The 20,509-nt window shown below is 42.8% G+C and overlaps 1 protein-coding gene across 4 annotated transcripts in view; it reads right to left on the bottom strand.

Annotated features, from left to right (window-relative positions):
• The window catches only part of SNX10 (sorting nexin 10), a 137,338-nt gene that overhangs the window by 19,702 nt on the left and 97,127 nt on the right, over positions 1-20,509 (bottom strand). For 3 of the 4 annotated variants that reach the window (XM_037836936.1, XM_037836934.1, XM_037836937.1), the window contains one exon: positions 8,365-8,411. In XM_037836936.1, coding sequence (XP_037692864.1) covers positions 8,365-8,388 — 24 coding nt within the window. In that variant the 5' untranslated portion in view covers positions 8,389-8,411. Of the gene's footprint in view, positions 1-8,364; positions 8,412-19,812; positions 19,915-20,509 lie in introns of all 4 variants that reach the window. The other variant, XM_037836935.1, reaches the window with a different exon arrangement.

Genomic DNA, 20,509 nt, shown 5'->3' with positions numbered 1-20,509 from the left:
CTTCACTTTGTTCTCAATTTCTTGTGACTTTTTTTCCTATGCCAAAGCAATGTTATAAATGTTTATGTATTTAAACTGGAGACATATTCATTCATCCACTTATTCCTTCAATTAAAATGCACTGAGCATCAACTATGTGCCAGGCACCGTTCTACACAGGTAATAGTTACCAAGTCTAACCAATGTCTTACTAACCAAGGTCCTACTCAGTACCTTGACATAACAATCAATCTCAAAACTGAAATCTAGCCCATTTCACATACTACATCTTTAAAATAACAAACTTGAAAGGCAGAATAAATGTATCAACTAACCTTCTTTTACTTCCTAATATTAGTTACGACAAATAGCCTAATAGAGTGCAAAGGATGTTACTGGACACTTTATAGCTCGGAGTGTGATTAAATACCATCCTCTGGTGGTCTTAAATTTTGGCTTTTTAAAAGATCTTACTACTTCAAGATAAACAACTGTGGATGAGATTCACTTAGACCTTTTACATGACTTATAATATCTCATGATGTTGCAAGTTTCTTTGCACAAGCAGGGCTCCAAATTAAGGAGAGTTACTTTTCTGTATCTCCTAACACATTAGAAAAGTGCAGTGAAAAAAACCCATAATTTGCAACAAGAAATAATCACCATCCTGTGTTAAACTGCACCACAAGTGCACAATCAGCAAGATCCAAAATGCAAAAAACCTATAGAATAAAAGATTCCATTCCTTCAACAAACTGCAAAGGCAGGGGAAAGGAAAATAAAAGACTTCAAACATTATATCAACTAAATCCTTATCTGGGTCATGATTCAACAAACCAACTATATTAAATTTTTCTCTCAAAATAATCAGGAAAATTTGAACACTTACTGAATATTTTGTGATATGAAGGACTTAATATTAGACATTTAGGGTGTGATAATACGGTTGCTTTCTTTAAAGGGTTATTTTTAAAGATAGTGAAATATTTACAGATGAAATTATACAATGCCTAGAATTTGTTTCAAAATAATTCAGCAAGGGGTGGCAGGAGGAAAAGGGGGGTGGGGGGTAGCTTGAACATGAGTTGGTAATGAGTTAACTGTTGAAGCTGGGTGATGGGTATACAGGGGTTCAGTATACTATTCTAAGTTGTGAGTTTAAAAATTTCATAATAAAAAGTTAAAACCAAAAAACTTGAATGAAAAAAAAAGGGAGGTGTTCTAGTTTGCTAACGCTGCAGAATGCAAAACACCAGAGATGGATAGGCTTTTATAAAAAGGGGGTTTATTTGGCTACACAGTTACAGTCTTAAGGCCATAAAGTGTCCAAGGTAACACATCAGTAATTGGGTACCTTCACTGGAGGATGGCCGATGGCGTCCGGAAAGCCTCTGTTAGCTGGGAAGGCACGTGGCTGGCGTCTGCTCCAAAGTTCTGGTTTCAAAATGGCTTTCTCCCAGGACGTTCCTCTCTAGCAAGCTTGCTCCTCTTCAAAACACCACTCACAGCTGCACTCCGTTGAGTCTCTTTGAGTCAGCACGTTTATATGGCTCCACTGATCAAGGCCCACCCTGAATAGGTGCAGCCATGCCTCCATGGGATTATCCCACCAGAATCACCACCCACAGCTGGGTGGGGCACAGCTCCATGCAAACAACCTAATTCAAACGTTCCAACTTAATCCCCACTATTCTGTCTGCCCCACAAGATTGCATCAAAGAATATGGCTTTTTCTGGGGGACATAATACATTCAAACTGGCACATTCCACCCCCTGGACCCCAGAAAATCATATTCTTTCCAAATACAGAATACATTCATCCTACAATACCACAGAGACTTAAATCATTTCAGTAACAAAAGCCAAGTACAAGATCCCATCAAAATCAATTATAGGCATGGCCAGTCCCAAGGCATAATTTTTCTTAGCTGGAAATCTGTGAGCTTAGAACAAGTTATGTGCTCCCAATTTACAAAGGAGAGACATTCATAGGATAAACATTTCCATTGCCATAAGGAGAAAGAATAAGGAAAACAGGGTTAACAGGACCAAAACAGTTCCTAAAACCTGCAGGACAAACTCCATTAGATTTCAAAGTCTGAGAGTCATTAACAGAACAACGTTGCATCCTTGGGGCTTGAGAGAGCTGGAACCTAACCCTTCCCAAAGGCCTTTTTGGCAGCTGTTTCCTCTCCAAATGCTTGGGTGAGTGCTCCAACATATCCACACATTGGGGAGACCACCTTCTCGGCCCCAACCTCCTCAAACATCGGGGCAGCTCCCGGATTCCCTTCCATCTCCGGGGCACACGCTCAACCCCTTCAGAACAGTGTGGTGGCAGCCAGGCTCTCCCCAATTCCCTGGAAATGTGCTCCAACCTCTTCGGGACCTGAGGTGGCAAAACTCTTCCACAGCATCGAGGCGGAAAGCCCGCCCTCGACCTCCAGGGCAAACTCACCCTTTCCATGCATGTGGGCTGCTCCGCTCTCCCAGCCTGAGACCTCTTGACTCCAGACCTCAACCTCCATGGCTCTGTCTGTGAAGAAATTTTCCCTTCAGTTTGTTCCTTGTCTGTCTCCTCCAGTCCAGACTGGCAATGGCTCCGTCTATAAAGATCTCGCAAAAATTCTGTTGGCTTTGCATGAAGCACACAGGGATCAAAGCCATTAGACAACAGGACCTTCCACAAATCCTTTCTGCTTAACTCCTTTTCCAATCTTGGCTTGTACTCAAATGGCGGCTGGGTTCCATGTTTCGTTACATCCTCATGCTGGGCTGTAGCTTCTGGGATTCCACCCCTTGGAAGCCTAGAATTTTCCAAGCCATCAGCTTCTAGTTTCTTTGAACCCAAGAGTTCAGTTCTAAGTTTATCTCTCTCCACTTGCATTTTACTATAAGCTGCAAGGAGAAGCCAGGATACATCCTCCACATGTAGTTTGGATATCTCCTCAGCTAAGTATTCCAGGTTGTTGCTTTCAGATTCTTCCTTCCATCTGACAACAGGACTCAATTTTGCCAAATTCTCTGCCACTTTAAAACAAGGATCACCTTTCTTCCAGTTTGCAACAACACATTCATCATTTCTGTTCAAGGCCTCATCAGAAGTATCTTTAGAGTCCATATTTCCACTAACAGTCTCTTTAAAGCAGTTCTGGCCTTTTCTATCAAGCTCCTCACAACTCTTCCAGAAACTCCCCATTATCCATTTAAAAAGCTGTTCCAACATGTTTGGTATTTGCAAACTCAGCAGCAAAAGCACCCCACTCCTGGTACCAAAATCTGTTCTAGTTTGCTAATGCTGCAGAATGCAAAACACCAGAGATGGATAGGCTTTTATAAAAAGGGGGTTTATTTGGCTACACAGTTACAGTCTTAAGGCCATAAAGTGTCCAAGGTAACACATCAGTAATCGGGTACCTTCACTGGAGGATGGCCGATGGCATCCGGAAAGCCTCTGTTAGCTGGGAAGGCACGTGGCTGGCGTCTGCTCCAAAGTTCTGGTTTCAAAATGGCTTTCTCCCAGGACGTTCCTCTCTAGCAAGCTTGCTCCTCTTCAAAACACCACTCACAGCTGCACTCCGTTGAGTCTGAGTCAGCACGTTTATATGGCTCCACTAATCAAGGCCCACCCTGAATGGGTGGGGCCATGCCTCCATGGGATTATCCCACCAGAATCACCACCCACAGCTGGGTGGGGCACAGCTCCATGCAAACAACCTAATTCAAACGTTCCAACTTAATCCCCACTATTCTGTCTGCCCCACAAGATTGCATCAAAGAATATGGCTTTTTCTGGGGGACATAATACATTCAAACTGGCACAGGAGGGAATGAGGGAGGAAAGGAAGGAAGTTTTCCAAAAATATTCTGCAATATACATTTATTTCTCTTAAAATAAATCTGGAAGAACATTGAAAAAGGACTGATCCTTTTCGGCTTTGGCTTAAAAAAAAAGAAATCAGAGCCTCAAAGTAACTCGGAACACAAATGTAGTGCTCAGAATGACAGCAGCGTTCTCTGAAACATGGGGCATGTTTGTGAAGGATAATCTTCCTAACTACTTTTCCAGTCTTAAAGAAGACAACTTGTCTCTTATGGAAACCAAACTATTTTTCAAATAGAAAAACTTAGTAACTGAGTACACAACAGTCAGAGTTAAAAGGAAGGGAGGGAAGGAGGAGAGAAAAGCAACAAATTTGAGTCTGGGGAGTGGGCAAGGGTCTTGTTTTATCACTTCCCTTCAAAGTCCCCAGCATCACAGGACACCAGGTGGAAGCTGTGCTAATGGGAATATTCTCTGGTGATATTCACTGGTTCTACCCAGCCAGTTTCCAATCAGTTTCTCGATACTGACACCATGCCTTCCTAGAACAAGCATAAAATTGTGCTTCCGTCATCAGAAGCATATCTAGAACATGTAAATGTAATACTTAGAGGCAACACATCCCTCCCATTTTCTATAGGGTCCTGTCTCCTCGCTGGGTGAAGTGAGTGGTCCTCGTCATACCTGGCACTCACACAGGCCCACTTGGGCTTGCTCCACTCAGTATCTTCTGCCCAAGAGCCAATGGTCTCACTGTCACTAAGGTCTCAATGACTGACAGCTGCCTGGGAGTTGCTGTTACACCCAGTATGAAGTATGTGCATTTTGAGAAATCCTTAACCTAAAGGTAGAATTCGGCCATCATGATCTAGGGTATAAGGCCCCCGATACACACACAGGCACACATATCCAAAAGGGGATTCAGGCCACCCTGCCAGTCACATCACGCAGGAAGAACCATTCCATTTACACCAAATGAGACTGGAGAAACAAGCACAGTGCATTTATGGAGAGAGCAGAGCAGCAGAGTGCAGGGGCTAGCACGTGGGACTCCAGGAAGCAGGCTATCCAGCAGGAGGAAACTGCTCATTCACACATCACAGAAGATAAGTTAAACATGGCAAGGGTTCTTAGCAATGCAGAAAAATCAAAGTGCTTGTTCTGAACATCAGAATATAAAAAAGAACAAAAATGCCTAACTCCACAAAAGACACTGTCTAAAATGTGCTTCCTGTCACAGGCACTTGCCTTTTCTTTTGGATTCTCGGGTTCTGACTCATTAAACAGAAGTGTTGATCCAGTTGGGTCCATCTAATTATTCTTATTAAATTATGTAACCAGAATATTTTAATTGTAAATTAAAGCTGCATGCATGAATACATATGAATCCATTTTAATTTTACAATGGCTCAATGCCAAGGCCTTTTTATGGGGAAGATCCATCAGCTAGGATACTGCTCTCCTGGGAATTCAAACCAATGTGCAAATGGAAAATGTTTAACTAACAAGGGAGATTCTCACTCCCAATTCTCCTCTCTCTAGATTTATTACAGTAATAAAGCTATTTTAACGAGAGAGGCTGCATTTGGTTCCCCACCTCCCAAAATCGTTAAAAAATTTTTTTTAATTACCCCACTTCTGGGCTGGCACTACCGCTTATGTGGAACCGAGATGTCACTCCCAGGCCATTTGCGTCTTGAACAAGCATAGTAAATAGGTCTCAATTCATGTGCCAACCTCATGATTAATTAGTAATGTCTGTCACGGGTGCCAAATAAGAAAGCTTACACATATGCCACCCTTGGTCTAGATTCTGGAACAATCAGTGATACTGCATTTGGCGTTTACATATGCAATTAGGTGGAACCCAAATTGTTCTCCACTAAACAACAACCAACCAAGAGGATATTTAAGGGCTCAAAGGAAACCTCCTCCACTTCTCACTGGCACTGACTACAGGGTGCTATTGGGGTAGGCAATGAGCTCAAAAGACCTTTTATAATTGAGGCTTTAGGAAAGCCTCCTCCTGAGCCTGAAGGGTAAAAAGCCCATCAATGCAGCGCCATGGCTGGAGGAAGAGACTATTCCAGGCAGAGGGGAAACATCTGGTAAAGCCCAGGGCTACAAGCGATCACCGAGCATTCAAGTCTCCCAAATAAGCTCAGTGTGAGAGGAGTGAGAAGCACCTAGGGGTGGGAGGAGTGGCAGGAGACAAGCCTGAAGCAGCAGCTGGTTCACATCCTTCAGGACCTGAGAAACCAGATTAAGGAGTTTTTATTTTGTCCCAAGAGCAATGGGGACCTATTTAGGGTTAGAAGCCAGGAGATCACTGTGGCTATACACAGAAAATGGATTGATCCGTGATGTGCGGTAATGTATTACAGCACATCCAGCCTCTAGCCTTGCTACGTTTTTCATTCCTTGGTAATAGTAGCTAAAGTAAATTTCTGAACATTATGTCTCTATCTACTTGCAGAATTTTTTTCCTTTTCCGTTGAAGAATTTTCCCATTTAAAATTCCTTAATGTTATTATATTACTATATAATTATTTATACTAAAGGATTTTTTCAAGGTAAATCAAATGCTTTATGTAGTTGGTTAAAATTTGTGTCTAGTTTTTATTAATGGAAATGGGTTTATAAAAAAAATGAAGTGATTAAACCAATGAGAAAAAAAAAATCTTCTAATTGGAAAAAAAATTATTTGTTGCTTTCATTGGTGATTGTCCTACCTTCCTCCTGGCCAGGCCGAGGCTCAGGAAGCTGCAGTCGGAGTTGGGCAGGGCAGTTCAGGCTGCAGTTGAGAAGGAACAGGCTGGCCTATATAGTGTCAACCAAGCCAAGAGACCCAACAAGTAACAGGCAGGGCAAAACTGAGACTAATGGCAGACAGGTCCCCAGGGTTGTTACTCCAAGGTGGGAGAATTCAGGTATGAGGCAACGGAAAAGAAAACCAAGAAAGCAGACCAAAGGGAGACTGTGCAAAGGAAAGGGTGGGAGGCAGATCTTGGGAGAATTCTGAGTCATGGGAAAAGACACTTTTTTTTTAGCAGTTTTATTGAGACATAGTCACATACTATACAATCCATCCAAAACATGGCTTTTAGTGTAATCAGAGTTGTACACTCATCATCACAATCAATTTTAGAATATTTTCATTACTCCAAAAAGAAAAACCCCAAACCCCTTAGCAGTCACCTCTCAATCCCTCTATCCTTCCCCAGCCCTACATAATCACTATCTAATTCTGTCTCTATAGATTTATTTATATTTAAAGAATACTAAAATATATGTTAACTACAGTCCATAGTTTGCATTAGATGTATTTTTTTCTCATATACCACCCTATTATTGACACCTTGTACTAGTGAAACACATTTGTTATAGCTCATGAAAGAACATCAACACAGACATCGCCCACCACAAAGTTCACTGTGTTAAACAGTCCCATGCTTTATCCTCTAGCTTTCCTTCTAGTGACATACATGATCTAATCTACCTCTTTCATCCACATTCACCCACATAATTCAGTGCTGTTGATCACACTCACAGAAATGCACTACCATCACCTCTATCCATTACCAAACATTTACAATCAACCTAAATAGAAATTCTGCACAAATTAAGCATCAGCTCCCCATTCTCTACCCCCATTCTACCTCCTGGTAACCTATATTTTAGATTCTATCTCTATGGGCTTTTTATTACACTTAATTCATATCTATGAGATTATACAATATTTGTCCCTTTGTGATTGGCTTATTTTACTCAACATAATGTCCTCTAGGTTCATCCGTGTTGTCGCATGCATCAGGACTTCATTCCTTCTTACTGCTAAACAATATTCCATTGTATGTATGTACCACATTTGGCTTATCCATTCATTGATTGATGGACACTTGTATTGCTTCTATCTTCAGGCAACTGTGAATAATGCTGCTTTGAACATTGGTGCGCAAATGTCTGTTTGCATCCCTGCTTTCCATTCTTCTGGATATATACCTAGTAGCAGGATTGCCAAATAATATGGCAGTTCTGTAATAGCTTCCTAAGGACTCACCAAACTATCTTCCAAAGTGGCTGCACCATTTTACATTCCCACCAGCAGTGAATGAGTGTTCCTATTTCTCCACATCCTATCCAACACTTGTAGCTTTCTGTTTTATTAATAGTGGCCATTCCAGTAGGTATGAAATGATATCTCATTGTGGCTTTTTTTTTTTTTTTTTGGAGTAATGAAAATGTTCTCATTGTGGTTTTGATTTGCATTGCCCTAATAGCTAGTGATGCTGACCATCTTTTCATATGTGGAAAAGACACTTTTTTTAAGCAGCTGGTGGACACCCCCCCTACACACACAAAAAAAGCAAGGAATGCACCAATGGTTGACAGTGGGGGGAGTGGGAGCAGGAGGTAGCTTTCTGGTCCTTCATTAGCCCTCCTCTAGGACTGTATGCAGTGTCTTGACTCTCCACCACAGATTTATGGTTAGTCAATGAAGAACTAACCTGCAGTGAATCAAAACTCACAGACGATTTATTTTTGGATTTGTGAAGACATACCTCTTTCTGTTGTTCTGGAAACATCTTCGGCACAGGACACAATCAATCTGAAAAATAAGATGCCAACACTAGGTGATTTGGACATTGAATGGAGCAGATATGCCTCTCCTAGCCTCCCACCCAAATCCCCCAAGAGAATCTGTTCAACCTCGGTTCTAGAAGGTAGACTTCTGTTGCCCTCTCTCTCCCATCCACTGCTGACTGCACCAAGGTGAACATCGGGCCACAATGGCAATTGGGAATGTGGACAATGCAAACCTGAGAAGGTTGGATGATGACCAGCCCGCAAACCAGGTTAGGCTGGAGTCGGCGCCTTAGCAGGTCAGGGGAGGCTACAGGGATAGGGGAGCAGAGGGGCCATGAGCTTGCCAGGGAAGCTGGCTGCCAAGGAGATCCACACCAGAGAACAGCCCTGATGGTTTTACTGACAACTCAAACCTTCAAGAATCAGGTCATTCCTATGGCATTTAAACTACTCCATAGCTCAGACAAGAGACTGGGTAACCCTGAGAAGGGTTGTGTGATTTCAGGCCCTGCATGTCCCTGGGGCGCCAATTGTCCTGTAAGTCCCCGTTTATAACTACATAAGCTCACTGGGGTTCATACCTGCTCCTTGAAAAAAAAAAAAGAAAAAAAAAAAAATATATATATATATATATGTGTGTGTATATATATATATTTTTATATATATAAAAATCAATTCTCTGACTAGATCCACGCATATATAGTCTCATGTCCAAAGTGGCTATGACTGCATGTTCACTATTTGCCTTTATTTCGATAATCTAAGCCTGAATCCATTTTCTGGATACTTATTATCATCCACGAATATTCCTGAATCCCTCCTGAGGTCCTTGGCATGGTGGGGGAATACGAGAAAACAAGGACCTGAGCTCCAGCCTCCAGCCATGTATGATGTCATATGACGTTGCTAAGGAGATACCCACAAGCAGACCAAGCAAGGAACTTCCGCAGGAGGGGAGTGAACTGTGCCATGAGCAGTGGGTGGGTTTCCAGGGTCGGGGGAGGTTCCCTTCACACAGAATGGTCAGGAGGATTTACAAAGAAAGTGGAGGAGACTGGGGGGAGGCCATGGGAGAAGTTCAAGGTTCAGAAAAAGAAGAGGTACTTCCGGGATGGGGGCAGAGGTGTGACGATGGCATGCACAGAGGACGAAGACAGAGAAGCATGATGCACATCACAGGAGAGGATGACTGGGCCAGATGGGCTGAGGGGAAGGGTTCGTGGAGAATAAAGCGGGTTGAATTGTGGCCCTGAAAAGATAAACCCAGGTCCTAACCCCTGGAACCCATGAATGTGAACTTATTTGGAAAAAAAGGGTCTTTGCAGATATAATTAAAATAAGGATCTTATGGTGAGACCATTCCAGATTATAGAGTGAGCCCCAAATGCATCTGACAAGTGTCCTTGTAAGAGACAGGAGAGGAGAAGACATGCAGGAGAAGACCGTGTGATGACAGAAGCAGAGACTGGGGTTATGTGGCCACAAGCAATGCCTGGGGCCACCGGAAGCTAGAGAGGCAAGGAAGGATCCTCTACCACAGGTTTCGGAGGGAGTGCAGCCCTGCAGATACTTTGACGGCAGACTCCCGGCCTCCAGAACTGTGAGAGAATAAATTTCTATTGTTTTGAGCCATCAAGCTTGTGGCAATTGTTATGGCAGCCCTAGGAAATAGGCTAGAGTTATAACTGGGGAAAGAAGAGTTAACTCATTCTCTAGATATTTATGGAGCAACTACTCTGCACAGAATAGACTCAGAACTTATAGAGGCAACTTCATAATCGTAATGAGGAAATGACCTAGAAGGACAGACGGACTGAACTGGGGGTGGGGGGCGGTGGTCATCAGGGAATCTTTACTAGGAAGGTGGCACTGAAGTCAAGGCCCATCATGATTTAGCCAGGAATACAAAAGGAGACAGACGTTCTAAGCAGGGAGACTGGCAGGTGCAAAGGAGCAGAGGAACAGTTCAAGAGTTCAGGTTATCAAAAGGATTCCTGCACTGGATGGAAAGGGAGACGGTGGGGTTGCACCCTCTCAGGATCTGGTGGTGACATCAAACCACCGTAGTTCCTTCCACACACCCCACTGCCCCACAAAGCCAGACCTCTGCCCTGACGCCTTCACCTCTTCCAGATCCCCCCACCAATGTTCCCTCTACTGCTAAGATTCTGCCTCAGAAACCGCTGCTCTCCCTGCCCCACTCAGCTCACCTGGGGCTCCCTCCTCCCCTTACACCGCGGGTCGCGCAGCCCATTAACACGAACCTTGCTGGCAACATACTTGTATATTCTCTGTCTCTCTCCAAGAACCGAATTTCTCGAAGAGAACATGCTATAATTCCTAGTGTCATTAAACCACAACACTCCTTTATGGGAATTCTGAGTGGCCTCATTCCACAGGTAAAAACCAAAGTTCAGAGGCCTTGAGTCTTCCCAAGGCCACGTGGCAAGGGAGGTGGCTCACATCCAGTTTCCACTCAAGCAGGTCCGATTCCCAGCCATGTGCTTTCCAGTGCCAGAGGCTCGTCCATGACCACATGATAAGAACAAATGGTTCAAAGTTCGGGTCTTAATTCTTCCCAAAGGGGCTGGGCTTTTCCCACCCAGGTAGAATGACTGCAATTCTAACAGGGAGGCCACAGGTGGTCACCCTGAGATGCTACAGCCCAAGTCAAACTATGAAAGTAGGAAATTATGCAAAGGCTAAACTAATTCCAAAACATCAACAGGGAACCACCATGCCAACCTGTAATACTTTAAATCCGAAAGTAAAAGTAAAGCTAGTGGAATGGAACAGGGGGTAATGCTTGCATTTTTCACTCCATATGTTTCCATATTATCTGACTTTTTCAAGTTAATACATATTAGTTTTGTACCTTTTGAAGTAATAATTGTTTACCGCAAATTATATACCATAACTCGATTAGAGGAAAGAGTGACTCTAACATAAATTGCGGAAGATTTTTATTTCACATAACATAAATACTTCTATAACAAAATGGGAAGTGTCTAGTAATTTGCAGACCATGTCATATCATTTACTGGTGGGGACAAAGAAATTATATGATAGTTCAATAGTATGGCTTGAGATAAAAAGTCCACTGTCTATAACTCAACAAACCAAAGCTACCAATCAGAAATTGCCCCCTAGGCAAAACTATACCTTCCAGGTAGGCTGTAAAATTTTAGATTTGCTTAGGTTTCCAAATTCCTCAGACTAGACTATATGTATCTGTCCTAATACTATACATAGAGAATTCTTAGCTCACTGAATGATTTTTATGCCAACAAGTGTGGAAAAATTGCCTTCAGGCAACAATAAGCAAAGCTGCGTCCAGGTTATCCTCTCCACACCACCAGTGGGGAACCACACCACACCAAGTCTCAGCCACTGCCATCCACTCTCCTTCCCTCCTGCCTTCCTGGAAAGACGGATCAAATCTCACATCCATTCCAGGCAGCAGGGATGAATCCTCCAGCCCGCTGGCCAGGTCAGAGATGGGTACATACAGGTTACAAACGTGTGGGTTGTCCCCTTCCTGGGAAACGTGGCGGCTCTGGAGACTTGTCTGAGAGCCACTCCATGTCTCGTCACCACCCTGTCACCACCTTGGGAACATGATACACAGATGTGCCAAAACCTGAAACTTCAGGAGCAAAGTACCTCCCTTTTCTGCCTTGGAGTATTTCCTCTATAAAATGCAAAATGTCTGGGAAACAAAGAATTCTACGGAGCAGCGGTCAGCACACTTTTTCTGTCAAGGGCCAGACAGTAAATATTTCAGGCTGTGTGAGCCATACAGTCTCTGCTGTAACTACTTCAGTCTGCAATTTGTAGTGAGAGAGAACCACAGACGATATGTAAATGAAGGAACATGGCTGCGTTTCAGTAACTTTATCTACAAGAAACAGGCAGTAGCTATGGGCAGACCTTGCTATAGAGCAATCAAGTTTTGTGCCTTCAACTCTATATCTTATTAAAACCCTTTCTTAGAGCCACAGGAAAGAAACATTTGCTACGCTAAGCTGGGCCTGTATGCCTACAGGCAGCCTCCTCTCTAACAAGCAAACTACTGACCCAAAGCTTGTGGACTATCCGTGTGGGTGGAGTGGGAAATGGTGAAATAAAGAATAACAAGTAAGGTTTACACCATTCTTTAAAATGAAAATGGTGGGGGTATAGCAGGGTGTGGGGTTAAGTTGCTTAGTTTTGGGTTTTCTACAGAGCAGCTGAATGGGCCACCATTCTATGTCAATGGCTGATTAACCCAAAATACTTATTCATCATGAAACTAGATTTGAATTTATATCTAAGCCACAAAGACATCCTAAACAGAAAGGCACTGGTTTTCTATCAGGCTTACACAGTGTCTTTGGCCCACTGTAGCAATATGCAATTTCATAAAGCAAATAAACATGTTTTTCTGTATTTCCAACACAACGGACCAAGGGAAATCCCAGGTGCTCCTAGAAGAAGTACAGGCAGACTCCTAACTCTCTTCATGGCGGGAAGGGCCTTTCTAAGGGTAAGGCAAGATGAGTATGTTTTCATAAGGGAACACTTTTGTATCTTTCTTTTCTTTGCTGTGTTAGAAGCAGTAGTCAACCCCCAGACAGAACCAACCCACTTACCCTCTCCTCCCCTTTGGAAGTACGGCCAGATTCCCACAGCTGGGGCAAGCTGGGTGTGAGGCATGTGAATAAGTAAAAAAGATAATGTCTTTCTATCATTTCTCTCCATGTCTCCCTGAAAAGACACGTTGAAGTCCTAACTCCCCACACCCATCCTGTGAATGTAACCTTATTTGGAAATAGGGTTTCTGAAGCCATGATTAGTTAAGATGAGGCCAAACTAGATTGGGAAGGACCCTAATCCAATATGACTGTTGTCCTTATAAGAAGAGGAAATTTAGAGACAAACAGACACTGTGGAGAAGGCCACGTGAAGATGGAGGAGGCAGAGACTGGAGTGATGCGTCTGCAAGCCAAGGAACCCCAAGGACTGCTGGCAAACATCAGAAGCTGGAAGAGGCGAGGAAGGACCCTCTCCTCGAGCCTTCAGAGGGAGTGGGCCCTGCTGATACCTGGATTTTGGACTTCTGGTCTCCAGAACTGTGAGAAGACAGATTTCTGTTGTTTGAAGCCATCCAGTTTGCAGTACTTTGTGATGGGAGCCCTAGCAAACTAAAACATTCATCATCTTGCTTTGACACTGCCTCCTCTGATGCATTTTTCCTCCTAGTCTCATCAACCTCACAACACGCTACTCTTTTTTTTTTAACTTAAATTCCATTTTACTGAGATATATTCACATACCATACAATCATCCATGGTGTACAATCAACTGTTCATAGTACCATCATATAGTTGTGCATTCATTACCCCAATCTATTTTTGAATATTTTCCTTACACCAGAAAGGATAAGAATAAGAAATAAGAGTAAAAAAGAACACCCAAATCATCCCCCCTCATCTCATCCTATTTTTCATTTAGTTTTTGTCCCCATTTTTCTACTCTATCCATGCATACACTGGATAAAGGGAATGCGATCCACAAGGTTTTCACAATCACACTGTCCCCCCTTGTAAGCTACATTTTATACAATCATCTTCAAGAATCAAGGTTACTGGGTTGGAGTTTGACAGTTTCAGGTATTTACTTCTAGCTATTCCAACACACTAAAAACTAAAAAGCGTTATCTATATAGTGTGTAAGAATGTCCACCAGAGTGACCTCTAGACTCCATCTGAAATCTCTCAGCCACTGAAACTTTATTTCATTTCATTTTGCATCCCCTTTTTGGTCAAGAAGATGTTCTCAATCCCATGATGCCGGGTCCAGGCTCATCCCCAGGAGTCATATTCTGCATTGCCAGGGAGATTTATACCCCTGGGAGTCAGGTCCCACGTAGAGGGGAGGACAGACAACACACTACTTTTTAACAATGAAGAGACTCCACTTTGGGACAACTGTGCTTAGGGAAGGCATAAGTCACCCTGTTCTTTTCCTATTACAATTCTGCCACCAGAAAGGCTATTTTATAAGAAAACTGCAGATAAAGTTGAGGGAAAAAGGCTGTGGGGCAGGGACCCCAACGACACGCCATCATCTAAGGGGGTGGGGGCTGCTGCTGGAGGCATCTCACAGCAGTTTGGTTTAAGATCCTCAAAACCTTATTGCACCCCCTTAAAGGAGAACTTCCTCCCACCCATGTCTGCTCAGTTCCTCTGCCAGTGGCTCCCCCAGAGGGCAGAGGGCAGAGGGCAGGGAGCCATGTCCTGTCCACACCTGTGCCTCCCCAGCTCACTGCCAGCAAGGCAAAGGTTGGACATGCCAGAGGGTTTATGCTGTTGCCATCTGGCTCCCCCTGTGTGGACACCGAGGGCACCAAGGGCCTCGAAAAGTCCCCAGGACACACAAGGTGTAGTGCAGGGAAAGAGTTTCCTCTGTGCAGAGAGGAACTGGTCCTAGTAATACGGTTGACACTGAGTATAGCACTAGCACCAGGGTTAGTAGAAGCTTTCTCCTCCCCCTACATAATCATAAAAGCAATGGGAACAAATTCAATAAAATAGTGATAGTCAATCATATGAAAATTTAAACCCATTGTATGTTTCAGAAGAATCTTAAAGACCCCAGACTAGAGTATTTGTGACTGTCATAATAACATACATGGGGAATTCTTGACTCCCTGTGAGATTTATAATAATTATTATGAATAATAATAAATTATTTATAATACATATAACAAGGATTAATATTTCTCAATTTATGAAAAACTCTCACAAATCCCTACCAAAAAATACTCCTGTGGAAAAGTGAACAAAGGCCATAAAGAAACAATCCCGAAGACAAAACTGCAAAAAGTCAATAATGCAAAATGTTTAACCCCACTATGAACAGAAGTGCAAATAAAAAGAAGGCACCGTATTTTTGCCTAGTCGACTGGCAATTTTCTTCAACGATAATATGCATTGCTGGCACGAGTCGTGAGAAATGGACACCTGGCTACTGCCAGAGGGAATGAACGGTTTCAACATTTCTGAAAGACCATTTGGCCATATGCTTCAAAAGCACTCTTAAACTGCTTATATTCTCTGACTCAATAATTCTACTTCTGGGAACTTACCCTAAAAAACGTGCAAAAAATTTTACATGAAAGAATGTTTGCAATGCAGTGTTGGGCTTCTTTTAATATTGAGGAAAATGGAACCATAAATGTCCATAAGTAGGATGTTAGAAAATATGAATTATGGTACATCTGCATAACAGACTACCTTGCAGTCATTATAAATTATGTTGTAGAAGAATATTAAATGACAGAGACGGTTTGAGCAGTATTATTAAGGGACTTTTAAAAGCCTATGTTTATTTCTTTACTTATTGTGCCAGTTTGGATATAGTGTATTCCCTGAAAGCCATATTCTTTAACGCAATCTTGTGGGGGCAGATTGATTAAACTTTTTGTTTAGGGTGTAACCTCTTGATTGAATGTTTCCATGGAGACTTGGCCCTGCCCATTCAGCCTGGATCTTGATTAGTTTACTGGAGTCCTATAAGAGAGCAGCTGAAAGAGACTTTTGGAGAGAAGCTTGGGAGCTGACGGTGAGAGATGCTTGGAGATATGGACAGAAGGATGTTTGGAGATGTTTAGCTAAGAGATTTTAGCCCAGAGTTTGCTCCAGAGAAGCTAAGAGAGACAAGCCCAGAGACATTTTGGAGACAGTCATTTTGAAATGCAACCCAGGATTAAAAGACCAGCAGATACCAGCCACAGCCTTCCCAGCTGACAGAGGTGTTCTGAATGCCTTTGGCTTTTCTTCAGTGAAGGTATCCTCTTGTTGATGCCCTAGTTTTGACACGTTCATGGCCTCAGAACTGTAAATTTGTAGCTTAATAAATCGCCTTTATAAAAGGCAATCCATTTCTGGTATTTTGCATAACGGCAGCTGAGCAAACCATAACGCTTATTTATTTCAGAACTAGAGCCCATACACAACTAAGGTAACAGTGGTTATTTCTGAGGGATGGGATTATAGCTGGCTTTTACTTCCTTTTTTTTGTATTTCTCCAATAGTTTACAGTGCATTTTTAAATCAGAAACACATATACCTTTTAAAAGGAAGTAAAACCTAATGTGTTCAATTATTTTTATTATCCACCTCTCCCACCAAAAAAAAAAAAAACCCAGGTAAGTTACTTTCACTTTCTGTATTTCATTTCCTCCTATGACATGCAGCAATTTTTCTTTTCTTTTTAAATCACTATTTCTACTTTCATCTCATGAGGACATTCCAATGGTGAGGTTATTTTAAATTCAGATTTTAATTTGGGGGCAGTTTTTCTTATACCTGCTCTCACAATTACATATATATCCCTCGCCCTGCACTGGCATGTCTGCGGTGGTGCCCGAGCCTCCCCAGGCCTCCTTCTGGGGGGCAGCTAAGATCCCTGCAGAGGGGCAGCTCTGCAGGAAGTCCTGCTCTCTATCACCTGCAGTGGTTCCTCTCCAGCCACAGGATGGGCATCAGACTCCAGGGAAGCCAAGGCCCAGGCCAGCCAGGTCCTAAGGCCCGTCTGGCATGACAAGAAGAGCTGGGCCATGGGTCCCTCCCAGCATTTGATGAGGAAACAGTGAGACTTGGCAGTTATCTTTGGGAACTGAAACCAGAAAGTGGTGAGAGAGAAACTGGTGTGATGATAAGGTAACGGCCAGAGTTTTGAGGGATAAAGAAGAAGATATAAAGTAGACAAAAGACCTCATGAAATATTAAAGACCAAAAACCTGGCCACCAGAGCTGAATTTCAGCAGCCGGCTCCAGAGCTGAAGTCCCCGGCTACCCTGGAGCCAGCACCAGTTCCCAGAGTTCTTATTCTCCCAGTGGCTCAACTGTCTGGTACAGTATCCCTATAGTAAGTGCCACTTTACTTACGGCAACTTGACGGAGACCTCAATTTGCATAATCAAAAAAGCTCAATCAGTATATACAAAAAGAACTGAAAACAGGGACTCAAAGAGATACTGCACACCCATGTTCACAGCAGCCCTATTCAAAAACTGGAAACAATCAAGTGTCCACCAACAGGTGAACACATTAAAAAATGTGGTATATCCATACAATGGAATATTATTCAGTTGTAGGAATGAAGTGCTGATATGTGGTATAACACGGATGAACCTTGTAAACATTATTAAGTGAAATAAGTCACAGACAAAAGGACAAATATTATATGACTCCACTTATGTGAAATATCTGGAATATGTAAATTGCTAGAGACAGAAGGTTATCAGGGGCTGGGGGAGGGTAGGAATGGGGAAGTTATTGCATAATGGGTACAGAGTTTCTGTTTGGGGTGAGGAAAACATTTTGGTAATGGATGGTGGTAGCACAAGAATGTAAATAGAATTAATACCACTGAATTGTACATTTAAAAATGGTTAAAATGGCAAATACGTGTGTGTGTATACTTGTATGTTACCATAATATAAATAAATTAATTAATCAATTAATGGGGGCATGGGGAAAGGAGCGTGCAACCAAAAAAAGAAAAAAGAGCTGCACCAAAAGATGAAAACTAGGCTGAAGTAGGGCAGCCACACACTTCTGGGGAGAGCCAGCATATTGTGCAGAACCATCTGTAAACCAAGCCCAAATTTTTCTCCCTCATCAGTGCAATCTTAAAACTTTAAAAGGCAAACCAAAATGGAAAAACAAATAGGCAGGAACCTGAAGTTCAGGTAGTTAGAAACATAACTAAAATTGCTATTTAAAGTTATCTACCATTTATCACAAAAGAAAAAAACACATTAAAGAGGACAAGACATTTCTTTTTAAGACTGATGAGCAGACTAAAATATTACTGGTTCACAGTACATGAAACCACTAACTTGCTAATCTCTACAACCTATGAGTTCCATTTATGGTCATGAATATGATGGTAGGCCAAAGTTAGGGTTTAAAATCTGGGAACAAGAAAAAAATTATAGGAACTTAAGCCTCACAACTATTTTGGTGTCATTTAGGAAAAGCACCGCTCTAGCCCTGCAGCCACTCTGGACCTAAATGCCCGCGCAGCCTGGCCCTTCCCCCTCCACACACACTCAGTCTCCCTGACGTTCAGGGACAAAAGCAAGACATGACTAGCATCAACTCAGAATAATTGAAGGAAAGAAGCCATAAAGCAGGAAACACACATAAAACACAGAGACAGGGGTGCTGACTTCCAGGCAGGCTCCAGGGAGCACTTCCGACTCTGTGCTGCCACATCCTCTCTACGAAGACGACAGTAACTTCCCAAACCCATACTTACTTTTCCCACTTCCCAAATAGTACCTTTCTTTTTTTAAGCTACCAAAGGGTCTCCCAATAGTGATTCATCTGGGTTAATAATATTCCTCCTTTACAAAAGCAGATAAATCCCAGCATATAGGGGAGGGGTTTTAGTAATTTACACATTGGTGTGAATTGGTCCAACCCACTGCATTCTCTTAACCAACTGCTACTCCCCTGCCTTCTCCCTTGCCCCACCCAGAAGAGGGAAACCACTGGCACCTGTTGCATGGAGTCCTTTGGAAGCTGATGAAACCCTCAGTGTCCTGCATATAACAAGAAAGAGCCTGAAGAGGAGCAGAAAACGCCCCGTCCACTTCTGCCACCAACTGGAGAGACTTTCAACTCCCAGCTCAGGCTACCCCTTCACCTGGAAAGAAGACTTTTCAGATCTGACCACATACTACCAAGACACCCCATCAAAGTCCATCTAGCCACCTGAAGGCAGGTAAAAGGATGTTCACAGCAGCCTTGTTCTTAACAGCCCAAAACTGGGAACAACCCAAAGGTACATTTACAGAAGAATCGATAAACAAATTGTACTCAAACAATGGAATTCTACACAGCAATAAACAGAAAGAATGAACCACCAATATAGGTAAAGACAAGGATGAGTCTCACAGTTATTATTTTAAGCAACAGACAGATATTGAATGGTTACAAAAGGTAAAATTAACCTTTGACGATAGAAGTCAGAAAAGAGGCAGAGGATGGAGGGTTGGAGTTATTGCTAAGGGAGCGCAAGGTGGCATGAGGAAGATTTCTAGAATATTAGAAATGTTCTATATCTTGATCTGGATGGTGGTTACATACGTGTATGTCTGTAAAATTTTACTGAATTGTAGGATGAATGTACCTCACAATAGAAAATTAAAATTTAAAAAGTGCCACCTGACACCCTAAACAGGCACCGTTTCATTCACATCCAGAATGTCCTCCACACAGTCTGCAAGCCCTTCTGGGCATGATCCGGCCTCTCGATTTTCTCATCGCTTCTGGGCTCTGATCCCATCCTCCCTCGGCCATGTCCCCTTCGAACCCTTCCTTCCACTGTGCCTCTGAAGCCGACAAGTATCCCCAATTCACACCCACCTCAGAGCTCTACCTTAGCCGGACGCCACATTTTCCATGCTCCACTTCTCTTGTAATCCTCCCAAGTACAAAAGTACAAGCTGCTCAGTTCCCCATGGGTCCCTATATCAGGGTCAGGAGAAAAACAAGTTTCCCAGGTTGGCAGGTCACTGTGATTTCCCAAAAACAACCTCTCCAGAAGCCCCCACCACCCAGGAATGCAGCTCCACCTCCTCCTCACTTCCTCCTCACTCACTGGCCGGGTTGTTTCCCTCCAGGCTCCAGCTCCTCATTCTCACCTTTCTCTCCTCCTCTGGTTTGACTTCAGGGAGAACCTGATTCCTGGGGAATGATCTAACAAGCCCTGTCTCAGTCTCTTCATTCCTGTAACAAAACCCCTCCTTTTCCAAACCCCAGGCAACCACAGCCACAACAGCCACTGGTCTTTTTTTTTTTAATGATATATTGAAGTCTTAATTAAATGTCGTAGATAATAGTTAAAAACATTAGGAAGGAAAAAAAAGAAACATTAGGAAGGGGCAAGGTTGCAAAGGAAATGGCTGTGAAGAGAGTAGAAAGAAGATAAAGCTGGCTGGAGATATCCATAAAATAAAATATTTGGAGGTAAGGCTATTTGAATGTCCTTTGACACAACAGAAAATCCTCTGCAAGCTCCTCCTTATTGTTGATACTTTATATTTGGGTAGTAGTTGTCTTC

This window comes from Choloepus didactylus, chromosome 5 (genome assembly GCF_015220235.1).
Source record: "Choloepus didactylus isolate mChoDid1 chromosome 5, mChoDid1.pri, whole genome shotgun sequence".
Classification (NCBI taxonomy): domain Eukaryota; kingdom Metazoa; phylum Chordata; class Mammalia; order Pilosa; family Megalonychidae; genus Choloepus; species Choloepus didactylus.
The sequence above is the reverse complement of the archived record's forward strand: the minus strand, read 5'-3'. Positions and strand labels throughout refer to the sequence as shown.